Source organism: Vicugna pacos, chromosome X (assembly GCF_048564905.1).
Source record: "Vicugna pacos chromosome X, VicPac4, whole genome shotgun sequence".
Lineage (NCBI taxonomy): Eukaryota > Metazoa > Chordata > Mammalia > Artiodactyla > Camelidae > Vicugna > Vicugna pacos.
In genome coordinates, this window is record NC_133023.1 from 63,975,839 (window position 1) to 63,989,192 (window position 13,354).

The 13,354-nt window shown below is 34.2% G+C and overlaps 1 protein-coding gene across 3 annotated transcripts in view; it reads right to left on the reverse strand.

The window, feature by feature from the left end:
* The window catches only part of HDX (highly divergent homeobox), a 184,626-nt gene that overhangs the window by 37,247 nt on the left and 134,025 nt on the right, over window positions 1-13,354 (reverse strand). For all 3 annotated transcript variants that reach the window (XM_072955848.1, XM_072955847.1, XM_072955846.1), the window contains exons 7-9: window positions 11,317-11,396; window positions 8,120-8,203; window positions 2,731-2,853 (exon numbers count right to left, since the gene is read on the reverse strand). In XM_072955848.1, coding sequence (XP_072811949.1) covers window positions 2,731-2,853; window positions 8,120-8,203; window positions 11,317-11,396 — 287 coding nt within the window. The remainder of the gene's footprint in view (window positions 1-2,730; window positions 2,854-8,119; window positions 8,204-11,316; window positions 11,397-13,354) is intronic.

A 13,354-nucleotide genomic window follows, 5' to 3' on the forward strand; every position in this document is an offset into this window, starting at 1 on the left:
ATAGAATATTGGAAAGTCAAATGGATGTGCAGTCTTAATGGCATTCTAAATTCTATTGGGGAACCTTCAAATCAAAGAAGCACTACTATTTATTTCCCTGTCATTGCATTTAATGTAGTTGACTGACTAAAATGAGTGTAGTATGAAATAGGAGAACTTTAATATCTGAGATAGTATAAGGGACTACTAATGCATGAGGCCCATGTCAAAATTCTTTTCAATATCTTTCTGGATTGCAACATTGGCACACTGAACAAATCTTTGGATTATGTCAGTTGCTAGAACTGACTTTTTCATAGATACCAAAGTAAACACCATTAACTTTCTTCATTCAGGTTCTTCATCAATCAGAGTCAGATCTAGTACCCCTCTTCCCAAGAGATTAAAGCATTTCCCAAATATATCATCGTTCTCCATAATATTTATTCTAGTTCCTAGGTTGTGAATGACAAGTTCCATAATGTTAATCATTCTTATACTACTTGCAAAGTGGAGAATTTCAAATCTAAGAAAGTCAGTTGAGCTGACTAGAATCACGAAGTGAATTATCAGTGGGAAGAAAGACCATAACTAATGACTTAGTACAGTGCTAGCAACATTTATTTTTATTTTAAAGAGACTACTGATTTAAAAAAAACACATTTGGATAATGTAATACTTCAGTCAGATGGTATCATATATTTTAAAATCCTAGACTGCTTCATTGGGGCAAAATATTCTGTGGGCAACTCATCTTACTCAATTTACCTAAGTCAAGATTAATTAAAAAACACTTAGGATTTTTTTAAATGAGAAACCAATGACACAATGGTTCTCTTTTATTAGGTAGAGTAAAAACCAATTCCTTTCAGCAATTAACCTCTAAGTATTTCATAGCATAAAGATCAGTATTTGAGACATCACCTGGATAACTTTTGTGGACTACTATTGGTGTTTTCTATATTTTCAGACCATATTTCGAGATCCATTATACCCAATCTCAGCTATGAAAATCAGTAGTTTCTATTTGGGTGCTGATTATATAGGCTATGATTTTCAGTGCAATTTTTGTATAACTCTTTTTTTTTTCAACCAACATTTTGCCCATATCTTAGTTCTTCAGCCTTTTAGCAAAGGAAAAGTATAAGAGAAGGAGAAAAGTGAAATGTGCAATAGGTACTTTTGTTATTTGTTAGTAGTTTTGGAGAATCAAGTGATGGATGAGGTTAGAGTTAGAAAATAAAATTCAGTCTGTGTGCTATTCCTAAATATCAAGAGACATAAACAACTGCTAATAAGTGAGCATATAGCTGAATTCCAAATCATGCTGCAACTTTTGGGATCAGGACCACATTCCAACTTAATCTTATACTTGGACCTAATTCTGCTTTTTTTTCTTACATTTATTTAAAATGTACAGTTCCTTTGGGACCATGTTCAAAAATACCATCATATCATTTAAAATCTATATTTAGTTTCCTAAAAAACAAACAGATTTTCAATATGACATGGAATATGCATAACATACATAATACAACAATATGTTTAAATAAAACTGTCAAAGGTAACTGAAAACTACTGTCTTGGGATGTCTGTGTGTGTATAGCCCAAGTGGAGCAAAATTCATGAAACTGGACACAATGGACATGCTGGTTTACGCCTCATGAGTTAATTCTTTTATAGTTTAAATTTTGTGGTTCAGTACTTTGGTGAAACGTATAAAGGCTTTTTTCTTAAAAACAAAAGGGATAATTGTGGGATGCTAAGACTCTAATCTTTTTCCCAGGAGATAACTGGGAGAAGACTACTACATATGTGCAGTCTTACTTGGATATAAGGGATAAATGTGTAGCTGCAGAAAAACCTCTGAGACTGTTTCCTAATTAATGGTCACCTGTGTGAGATACTACTCACATTGAATTTCTCCAACGAGGAATCAACATGGTAGTATACAACTCAGAGGTAAATTTGGTATCATTTAGTATTGAATGAAATATTTAATATAATCCTATATTCCTTTTTAGTAAGAGGAATAAATTAATACAGAAATTTCAACTGAAAAAAGTGAGACAGAAAATGTAATTTGGGAGGAGTTTGTAAATAAAAATCCACAGAGACAAATACAAGACATTACATTTCATCTTTGAGGTAGAGGAATCAAACACTATAGTTAAACTAGGAAAAGTAAAATGATGCACTGTGTTCACAAAGAATTTCACAAAGTAGTTTCACATTTTTTCTAGTGATGAGCAACATATGAAATAGAAGGTATTCAAACATTTGTGAACTCTAGTAGGGACTGGACGGTAACTGAAATCTACAAGAGAAGCAAATGTCTCACTTTTTTCATTCACAATATGTCCCAAAATATGTGCCTCTCCAGTTAGTGTAGCGTCATCTCTACAAACATTTTGAGAATTTCTTCAAAATTAATGAAATGAAATGAAATATGTAAGATGGGGAATATAATCAATAATTACGTAAAAATATTTTAAATGTTTTCCCTATTTGATGCTGGCTTGGAATTAACAAAATATGTTAATCAGTTATTTTGATTTTCCACTAAAACACACAAATCTGAATATCTATTTTCAGGAAAACTGTGCTAAAAAAAGTCATGAAGTAACAAATCTTTCCTTGATGCCAAACAGGAATGAAATATAAAAATGAAAAAAATATGAAGAACCTAAGTGTGGCATGTCATTTTCCAATATGATACATTACAGCTTACTTCTCTCTTCTGTCACCTACCTGCTGTTGCTCCTTATCATCAGCTTTTATAGCTAGTATCAAGCTTCTAACAAATGTCTGAAGTTTAAAGTATTTTTGCTTTTGAATCTCTAGCTCGTTTTCAATGAATCTGACTTCTTCATTCTGAAGGACAAAACATCAAACAATACAATTACTCTATGCAAACCTAGGACTATACATGTTTGAGGCACAATACATTTTTAAAAGCAATCAAATGAGAAGGACAATAAAGAGGATAAAATTTTAGCATGAAGGAATATAAAGCACAGAAGGAAATTATCCTATTACACAAAGGCTCCTTTTTAAGCAAATCAACAGAACACAATTTGCAAGGTCAAAAATCCAATCAAATAAATTCCAGTAAGAGAAAAATCAAGAAACAGTTCCCTTCTTGGAAAGACTCCTCCTATATTAAACCTAATTAGCATTTGGATTAGGATTAAGAATAGACAGAGGCCAATTAACTCCAAATAAAGAACACAGCAGATGCAGTAATGCTAAATGTACCACTAACAAAGTCAAATACCAAGAACTAGAAAGGTTATTATTTTGTACCAAGGAGGGGCTGAAATTATTACTAAGATTGTCTTAAGTAGTTTGCTGAGCACTCCCACCTTTAGGTGTCTGTTATTCAGAAAATATCTCCAAATGTACCACTGTGTACCACTGATTTGAAACCTAGTTTCTCTTCACTACATTTGCTAGTTGTGTAGAAAAATAATAATAGACTAGGTTTGGGGAAGATTTTAGTGCCAGGTCTACTGATAATTGTGCAAACTTGTGCAGGTCAATTAACCTGTGACTCTACTCATCAGTAGAATGGATGTAATACTAGTAATCTTTGGCAAGTCTAGCTTCAGGGTTATAAGGCACAAATAAGTAATGGCCACAAAATTGCTCTGAACAGATTTACCGTTTAAGCTACAGTAGTCAAGGAAGTGTGGTATTGGCAAAAGGGTAGACATATAGATTAATGTAACAGAACAGGGAGTCCAGAATATATATATTTTTTTCAGTTGATTTTTGATGAAAGTGTAAAGGTAATTCAATGGATAAAGAAAGGATAATCTTTTAAAAAACAGTGGTTGATACCCCCCAAAAAAGATTATCAACCCCTACTTCACATCAGATACAAAGTTTAATAAGAAATGGTCATAGATTTAATGTGAAACCTAAAACTATAAAACTTCTAGTGGAAAACAGAGGAAACACATCTTTATCCTTGGGTCAGGCAAAGATTTCTCAATAGGACACAAGAAACACGAAACTTAAAAAAAAGATTTCATTAAAAAAAACCCCACAATACTGTTTAGCACGGGGAACTGTATTCAATATTGTGTAGTAACCTATAATGAAAAAGAAAATGAAAAGGAATATATGTATGTATATGTATGACTGAAACATTCTGCTGTACACCAGAAATTGACACAACATTGTAAACTGACTATACTTAAAAAAGGAAAAAAAACTTCACAATCTTTGCTTTTCCAAAGACACTGCTGAGAAAATAAAAATAATAGCTACATATTAGGAGAAAAAAGTTATAAATCACATATCTGATAAAGAGCACTTACAGCACAAACATAGGACCAGCGAGAGAATAAAAAGCAGGCAAAATATTTGAACATACACTTCATCAAAAAAGATATGTGAATGATCAATAAATATGTGAAAAATGCTTAATATTTTTTGTGATTAAGGGAATGCAAGTTAAAATCACAATGAGATAATACCACCAACATACTACAATGGCTAATGTTAAAGAGACTGACAACAGCAAGTACTGATGAGAATGCAGAGCAATTAGAAGTCTCATCCATTGCTGGTGGAAATGTAAAGCAGTACAGTCACTTCGGAAAATGTTTTGGCAGTTTCTTGTAAAATTAAACATACTCTTTCTTACCATCTGACTCGGCAGGCAATTCTACTCTTAAGTATTTACCCATGGGAAATGAAAACACATGCCTACAAAAAGACATACATGAATATTCATAGCAGCTTTTATTCATAATAGCCCCAACCTAGAAACAACACGTGTTCATCAGCAGATGAATAAACAAACTGTGGTCATGGTTACACAACTGTCTCCACTTGTCAAAACCCTAACTATATGAATTTTATTGTATGTAAATTATATAACATAAAACCTGATTAAAAATTATTAGCCAGCTTTCTTGCCAAAAATAAGCTATGAGTATTTTCTGCAGCTGGCGAACTTGTCTCAAAGAGCACAGCAAGACCTTTACAGCATTAGTTTAAAAAGCTGTGCAAACGACATTAAAATTAGTCAATTCTGTGGACATTCTTGTTTCAACTGAGAGGGTACAGTTCTATTAATCATATTCAATCTATGAGTATGTTTATTGCATCAATTAGTTTATCAGCTCAGTTTAGAACTTATTTTACCTAATAAAACTGCTTCTTTTTCAGACCATTTAATAGCAAGTGAATGATCTGCAAATGATGATTCAAGCTAAATTCCTTATCTAAAGGCACTCTTAACAGCAGTCTAAGTTACAAGTAAGCATTATAATAAAAGTCCACGTGATCCTGCCATAATACATTTGACTAATTCTAAACTTTTGTTTTTTTTTTTAGTATTCATTGTAACAGCGACAGTGTTAGTAAAGTGTTGACCAGGAAGTGTTTTTGAATACACGAGATACCTATCATCATTACCATACTGTCTCATTTGAATGCACAGTCCTTTTGATCTGCACTCACAGTCCATTAGAAAATATTTTAAAAATATTAATTCACATTTGCAAAAGTCACGAAGCATCTTTTGGTATGCAGATCTCTAATTTCGCATGCAAATAGTCCTCCTCCTCAGTATTCATGCAATGTTTGAGAAACATAAACAGCTTTAAGATAATTTAATATTGCAGACATTTTCTTCTTGGAACGGCTTTTTGCAAGCCTATTAAACACTTCCTAGATTACAGGCAGTAATTTATGTTCTTTTGAGATTTTCCTAAGCAAATGGAGACTTTGTGAGAGGAACTAGTAAGATAACATCAGTCACTGAATTTCACAAAACAAGACCTAGCTCATTTTTCTTGTTAAAATCTTCTCTAAATTACCACTAAGCTTTGTCAATTCCTCTCCAAGGTGACTGCAGGAAGCACTCAAGGCTTCTTGTGGACCGAGGCTTTGATCTCTGAGCAGGCTATTAATGGCTGCCAAACTTGAGGTGTTATTTTACCATAAAGCTACTCATGCCTCAGGAACTGAGCTCACCAACTTCTCTCATAAGCATTTGGGGTTAGTTAGAACTCCTAGCAATCTGGATTTCTAGCAAATATCTTAATCAGAAACTGCACTATGACCAAAATGAATATTGATATTTGCATAGTAGTAATAATCAAATGTACATAGAAAACCTTCTTTCATTTTGCTACAATGAATCCCAAGAATGAGAGACTGTCTAATTTAGTGTGGGGGAAAAAGGTCATAATGAGCCAGTTTCAGATCTTAATTCATTTTATGTAAATGAGCATAATAATATTAAAAGTATTTCCAAGGATAAATTAATTATTTTTTCACTTACTCAGGAATTAGTTACTGGACACCTATATCCTAGGCACTAGACCAGGTAACATGTACATGAATAAGTATCTGCTTTCAAGAAGCTTGTGGTGAATACACTCGAAGAACCAACAAAGTGATTTTGATCCCAATTCAAGGAACACTAGCATGTGTACGCAAATAGAATACAACAATGTTCTTTGAAGGAAGATTAAATTTCCAAACTGGTAAGGCTTTTTTTCAATGAACATGCTGAAATCAGCAATGAGAACTGCTATATGAGATTTTGCTTACCTTTACTTTAGAATTAAAGTAACAAATTCACAGATGAAGTGAACTGGAATATTTTAAATAATGATTATAAAATGATAGGTTTTCTCCATAGGTGCTAACTTTTGAAAGTTAAAGAAAAGTTTATATAGGATGGTGATGTGTCATAAAAGATATCCCTCATAGGGTAGTGAAGGACCCCTTGTTCCCACAGCATTTACCACAATGGAGAACACCGGATTGTTAAATGTCCATTAGAGCTCAATGAAAATGTTAATTAACATTTCTGAACTGGACATTCCAGCCTGCTCTGGTCTTCAGTTTCAAACCTTCTCAAACTGAGCTGGCACCCTAGAGGGGAAAGGTCCTGGAAAGAATCTTCTGAGTCCTGGGCCCAGCCCTATCTGACCTGTTTGAGAATACTAAGTGGAGCACACTTAACAGCTGTGCAATCCAGTCGTCTCGTCTGTAGTTTCCATAGCCTGTGCCAAGTGGCGGTGTGCAGAGCCATTTTAATCCTGAACTGGGCATTTAGAAATATTATATGACCATGTAGGAGAGATTAGAATGATCTCTTGTACTTCAGACCAACAACTTTATGATTTTATTAGCTGAAAATACAGTTTTAATGCCGGATTATATTGTGCTCTTTGACCACTTAGCAAAAGCATTTCAAAAGCTAATTTCCTTCTGTGTTTACAATGTTCAATATTTTAAAGTCTGACATGTTATGAACATTTGGAAAACAGAATCTGTTGACTGACAGAACTTTCAATTATAGTAAAACTGAAAAGATTTTTGAGAAAATGACAGCTGTTGTCTTTTCTGATTAAATGTCTTTTCTGTTAACACCTTACTAGTCTCTGAACACTTATGACATTCCAAAAACTTTTGTGTATGAAAGGAATGACTGTCTGGACAAAATTCCAGAAGGCCCCAAAGTTACCTACTAAGATAGGATACTGATTAACAAAGGGACAACAATTACACCTCTATCCAGAGAACATATTGACATATAGACTGATGGATTCTGTCAATTTAATAAAAACAAAATTATGTATGGCACACTGTCAAAATAAGCCTTTCAGTTTAGTAACAAGTGACATTAAGAAAAGGTCATCTCCATTCATATTCATTCAGTATTTACTTTGGGGATTGTTTTTAAACTTCTAAAACAGGTACATTATTATATTGAACAAAGGTCTTTAGAAATTGAAATTCAAGATAAAATCAGCAAGGGACACTAGAAAAAAATACCTCTTTATCATCATTTAAAAATGAACATTGGCTATTAAAAAATCATTATCATTTATTTCACATTAACCATCACTATGGCTTATCTTGCCATACACTATCAATAGTTAACTTCTGCTCAGAAAACTCTACTTAAAATCATAACCACTAAACCAGCCAACATCAATTAAAATGTGTGTCACCCTGATTGATATCCACGTGACTGAGTCAATGGAAAGCCCCAGGGTGCTTAACTTATCAAAAAAAAGAGTGAAATAAACCAGTACATAGGTATTGTAAAAGTCTACCCCCTTTAATACCTTCTTTTAAAAAATTTAGAATCTGAAATTACTTTTACCTTATAATCCAAGAAAGAGTTCACTTGTTCTGCTTCAGAATTACTTATCATGTCACTTTCTTCATCATCAATAATTTCTATTTTCTGTAACACAAGTAGAGAAGTTTTCATAAATATATATCTGATCATCATCATTACATTCAATAATGTATAGAGCATATATACATTCAATGTTCAGTTTTAGTGACGGGGTTATCTAATCTAGGTTATCCATAATAAACTCTTAACTAACTGGTTCCTCAGCATTACACTCAGTATGTGTCTGAGCCACCACCACCTATTTTTTTGTTTTTTGGATTCTACCACTTTATTTAGATAAGAAGTCACAAGCCTCAAGACTTTAAAGTGCATGAAATTCACTGACAATAAAGCTGCACATATGCCAGCCTCCCCAACCCACTGCTGATCCCCACCACCTTGCTCCAATCCATCATTACATGTCTGAGGGGGAAGGGGTTGAGACCCATCATTTAAAGGTGAGGAATACCTCCCTCTATCTTTAATTGATGACTGCTTAGTAAATAGAAAATTACTGTAATACTATTTAAAATAGGAAAAAAAATTTTCACAATATCCCTGAAAAAACAAGCATTTACTTAACTCTGCTTAAATAGTGCCCTCCAGGAACAGGGAACTTGTTTCCTGTAAGAATGGTCTATTTAATGATAAACTTAATTGGTTGGAAGGGCTTTCTTTCTTAAGCCTCCATATATCTCTTTGCAACTTCTAATGTAAAATGTCAACCTATGGCATGCATTGCAAAGTCAAATACAATTCTTAAAAAAAAATCACTTATTTACTGCACTCCATTAGCTAGACAATTAAAAGCAGACATTTATAACATAATGGTGAAAAAAGCATGGTGATTTGTTTCCTTTACTGGACAAGAGAAAGTGGAGAGAGAGAGTGAGAAAGAGGAGCGAGAGCGAGTGAGAACAAGAGACACACTATACTGCCCTTGGCTTTAGAATTAAGGTACAGCATAGATTGTACAGTATCTTGCACACAGTAAGTACTAGTTAAATACCTGTCAAAGGAATAAACGAAACAGCTTAGCACTGACAGCAAGAATGACCAATAAGCTCCAACCATGGAGGCAAGGCAAGTTCTCTAATCATAGAATCTTTTTTTTTCTAAGTAAAACCAAAACCACAAGACAAAATCAGCTCTAAATTTTTCTTTTGCATATGAAAAACACAGCTAAGAAAAAACACTTTTAAACATTTAAACCCTGCCAACCCAAAAGAAAATCTTAAAAAGTGAAAAGCTAAGCTAGAGTTAGTCACTAGGCAGTCTTTTAAGAACAATCACATTAATAGAAACATGTCGTAGGCAGAATTTAAATCAGGTTTCCTACCCAGCAATATATATGGCGATTAAAAGTCACAAACAAACTTGGAATGATAGAATTTGATATATTGCCTATGAGGATACGATACCATAACAGGGTTTGTGACCTGCAGGCTTCTGAGTCAGGAGGACAGCTGCAATGAAATTGCTTTCTACCACTGCCTGGAGATGAATCTAATGTTTTGTTTTCTACTATAATCACTATAAACTTGGGGCTTAATCATGTCGGCTCCCACCATAACTCAAATTTAATATGTTTTTTGATGTTGTTTTTTAGATTTTTTATTTGGATTGGTTATGGGAAAAAAAGAGCCAGGGAGGATAGCCCCAAGGGCCATAGTATAGATCTGTGCATATAAATAGGTCTTATATGTCTTTGTGATTTGTCATCCATGAATAATTTGGGGCACTCAAAAGTTACAGACAGAGGAGATCAACCTTTCAAAGTTTGGAGTTTTGTCTGTGAAAATCAATTGTTCTTGAAAAATTAGGTGCCTAAGTGACTGTGAGTCATCCCATGCCATGACTTCATTATCTTCAAATGTCTGCCACAGGGGAGATCCAATGCTGAGAAATTCAAGCTAAAAATGAGCATGCCTTTAGGGGAAAAGAGGTTCCAATTTGTAAATAATCATATATAATTTGTGTAGTATAATTCAAATCTAGAGCAGAGGAGATTATTGCTTGCAATTTAAGAATATTAGCACAATTAATAACCATGAAAAATAAGTACTACCAGCTAGCTAATGAAAACACAACTCTGCTTCAAAATAGAAGCTTATTTTCCTATATGCCCATTGAATTTAGTGTTGGAAGGGTCAAACATTAACTTATATCAGCGCTGAGATCAGTAAAATGCAATCCTAAACTATATGCTATGTGTGGAAAACAGTGTTATATATTGTTGATGTCTAACAAAAAAAGAACAAAACTGTATTTTATGTACTCAACTTTTATTAAGAAGATGTTGCAGGATTATAGTGTCAGATAAATAATATTTATAATGGAAGCCAGGGTAAATCTTGAAGTTACAAACATTTTGTAACAGAAAAATCCATTATAGGGATAATTTTTAAAGGTTTCAATCAAGCACAAAACACTGATTCAAAAGTAAAAACAAAAGCACAATGACATTTGCCTTTATGTCTCACTTTTGATTAATATCACTTTGATTTCTGTATTACTTGGTGGAGTCAGAATATAAACAGAAACTGTTAAAACAGCTGCTTACAGAACATCTCTATATACCAATAATGTTTACTTTTCACAAAACCTAGTTTAATCCACACCTTGGCTGTCTCTGCTTGCTATTCAGTTTCTTAATACTGCCTTTCCTCCATTACTGCAATTTTTAAGATGATTAGCAGAGTTCAACTTAACTAAAAAGGAGAAAAGCTTCCAAACATAGATAGATATGGTCTGAACACAGAGAATTCAAGAGTCAGGAATCCTTGGATACAAGTCCTAGAACTAAGAAAGCCTTCCTCCATGATCTCAGCCTAAACTCTGTTTTAATTCTGCCATCTGTCAAATGAGAAGAAATCTGCTCTTTGCTAAATGTGTTGAAGCAAAATAACTTTTTATGTATAAAATGTCACATATGTAGTAAGCATTAGATTTTTATATTTGCAAGGCTCCTAAATAAAAAAAAAAGTGAGGTAAAAATGACATCACTTTAAATTTCATTTATTAAACCCTCAGAATATATAATTTTATTGGTAACAGATCTGTTTTGGTTTGTGAAGTGGAGCAAGACTTTATTCTGACAACGCTAATATTGTCACCAACTGGAAACATATCCTTGGAATCCATCATGTAATGAGGAAAGAATTTCAAAGTGTACATACCACATTATCTGCGGATACTGCATGGTGGTCCTCCTCCTTATGAGTCCTTGCCTCATTTGGAACAACTTCACCAGACTCCTCTATAGAAACAAAGAAGGCTAGGATTTCATTTTTCATTCCTTAAAACTTTATTCAGAATGTTCTTTTCAAAATCACTTAAATACTTTCTCTATTGTAAAAAGACACAAATGGCAAATATATGCCTTGTTGAGCAATTCTACTTCTAACAATGTATTCAGAGGAAATAAGTGTAATTGGGTTTGCACATAAGGATGAGTTTATAATTGAAACCCATGTGCTGTTTATAATTTAAAAAAAAATGAAGCAACCTATGTGCTTAACAGTGGAGGCTTGGATAAATCATGTAGGACTTATCCTTACAATAAATACTATAAAGCCACTAAAAATGAAGTAGAAGAGTAACTGATGATAAAGAAAATATTAATGATCTATTGTAAAGTGAAAAAATGAACATGACAAAATCTACTATGTAGGTATATACTGTAAGCTTGATTTTGTAAAAGAAAAAATAGTGTGCAATTTCATGGAGAAAAAACGAAGACTGACACTATTTATACCAAAACATTACCATTATTATTTCTGAATGGAATTACAAGCAACTTTCATTATTCTTCATTTTGTCTAATTTTTACTTCCTTTGATAATTCTTATTTTTTCCATTTGCTTGTTTATATTTAAATATTTTCCAAAGTAAACATGTATTACTCATTGTAATAAGAAAAAAGTGATAAAATAATGTTCAAATACATTATATAAACCTATATAAGTTTTACAAATATAGTACATTTCCAATTTTGTAAGAAGGCATGTGTATATGAGTGCACACACATGTACATACACATAAACACCATTATATATGCAAAGAGAAAACACTGGCATAAATATTCTCCTGCTCCCATTTTAAGAAAGGATATTACTGAAGTGTAGAATTATTTCTAATCTTTTCCATAGGATTTTCCACAGTATTTTCCACTATTTTCTAGAATAATCATGTATTCCTTTTACGATCAAAATTCAGTATTCTGATACTGTAGGGGGAGAGGCCAAGATGGCAAAATAGGAAGACTCTGAGTTCACCTTCTCCATGGGCACACCAAAATTGCAACTATTTACAGAGCAATTATCCATGAGAGCAACTTGAAGACTAGCATAAAAGATTTTCTACTGCTGGAGATACAAGGAAGGAACCATAAGAAGATGGGTAGGAGGAGTGAAGACACAGTATAGTCAAGACTCATGGTCCCAGGGAAGTCAACCCACAAACAGAAGGATAACTACAGTTGCAGTTTTCCCAAGGAGTAAGGGGTCTGAGCCCCACATCAGGCTCCGCAATCTGGGGGGTCCTTCACCACGAAGATGAGCTTCAAGAATATTCAGTTTTGAAGGCCATCAGGGCTTACTTTCCAGACAGCCAGAGTGCTGTGGGGAAAAGGCTGTATTCTTAAAGGTCATACAGAAAATCTCACACCCCTCAAGACCCAAGGCAGAAGCAGTAATTTGAAAGGAGACTAGGTCAGACACACTTGCTGATCTTTGAGAGCCTCCTGGAGAGGTAGGAGACAGTTAAATTCACCTTGGGGCATAGACACTGGCAGTAGCCATTTTGGGGAGCTCATCCCAGCATAAGGACATTGGTACTGGTAAGCACTATTTTTGGATTCCTCTCTCCAGCTTATTTATTAATGCAAGGACCCACCTCGCCTACTAGCTGATTGGCACCAGTTCTGATATACTCCAGGCTACACAGATAGCTGGGTGTGGACACGGACCTACCCAACAGCAGGATGGCTACTGTAGGAACTCTTGAGCTCCCAGCCACCCAGAGAACTGACTCTGCCAACTAAAGGGCCCAGGACATGGTTATGCTCACCAGTGGGCTGGCACTAGCCCTGGACTCAAACTCACACAGCACAGGGTAGTACCAGCCCTGGGATCCCCTGAGCCCTGGCTCTGCCCACATGTGGGCTGATACTAGCTCTGGAAACCCCCAGAGCCCTCCATCCAGAGATCCTGGGAC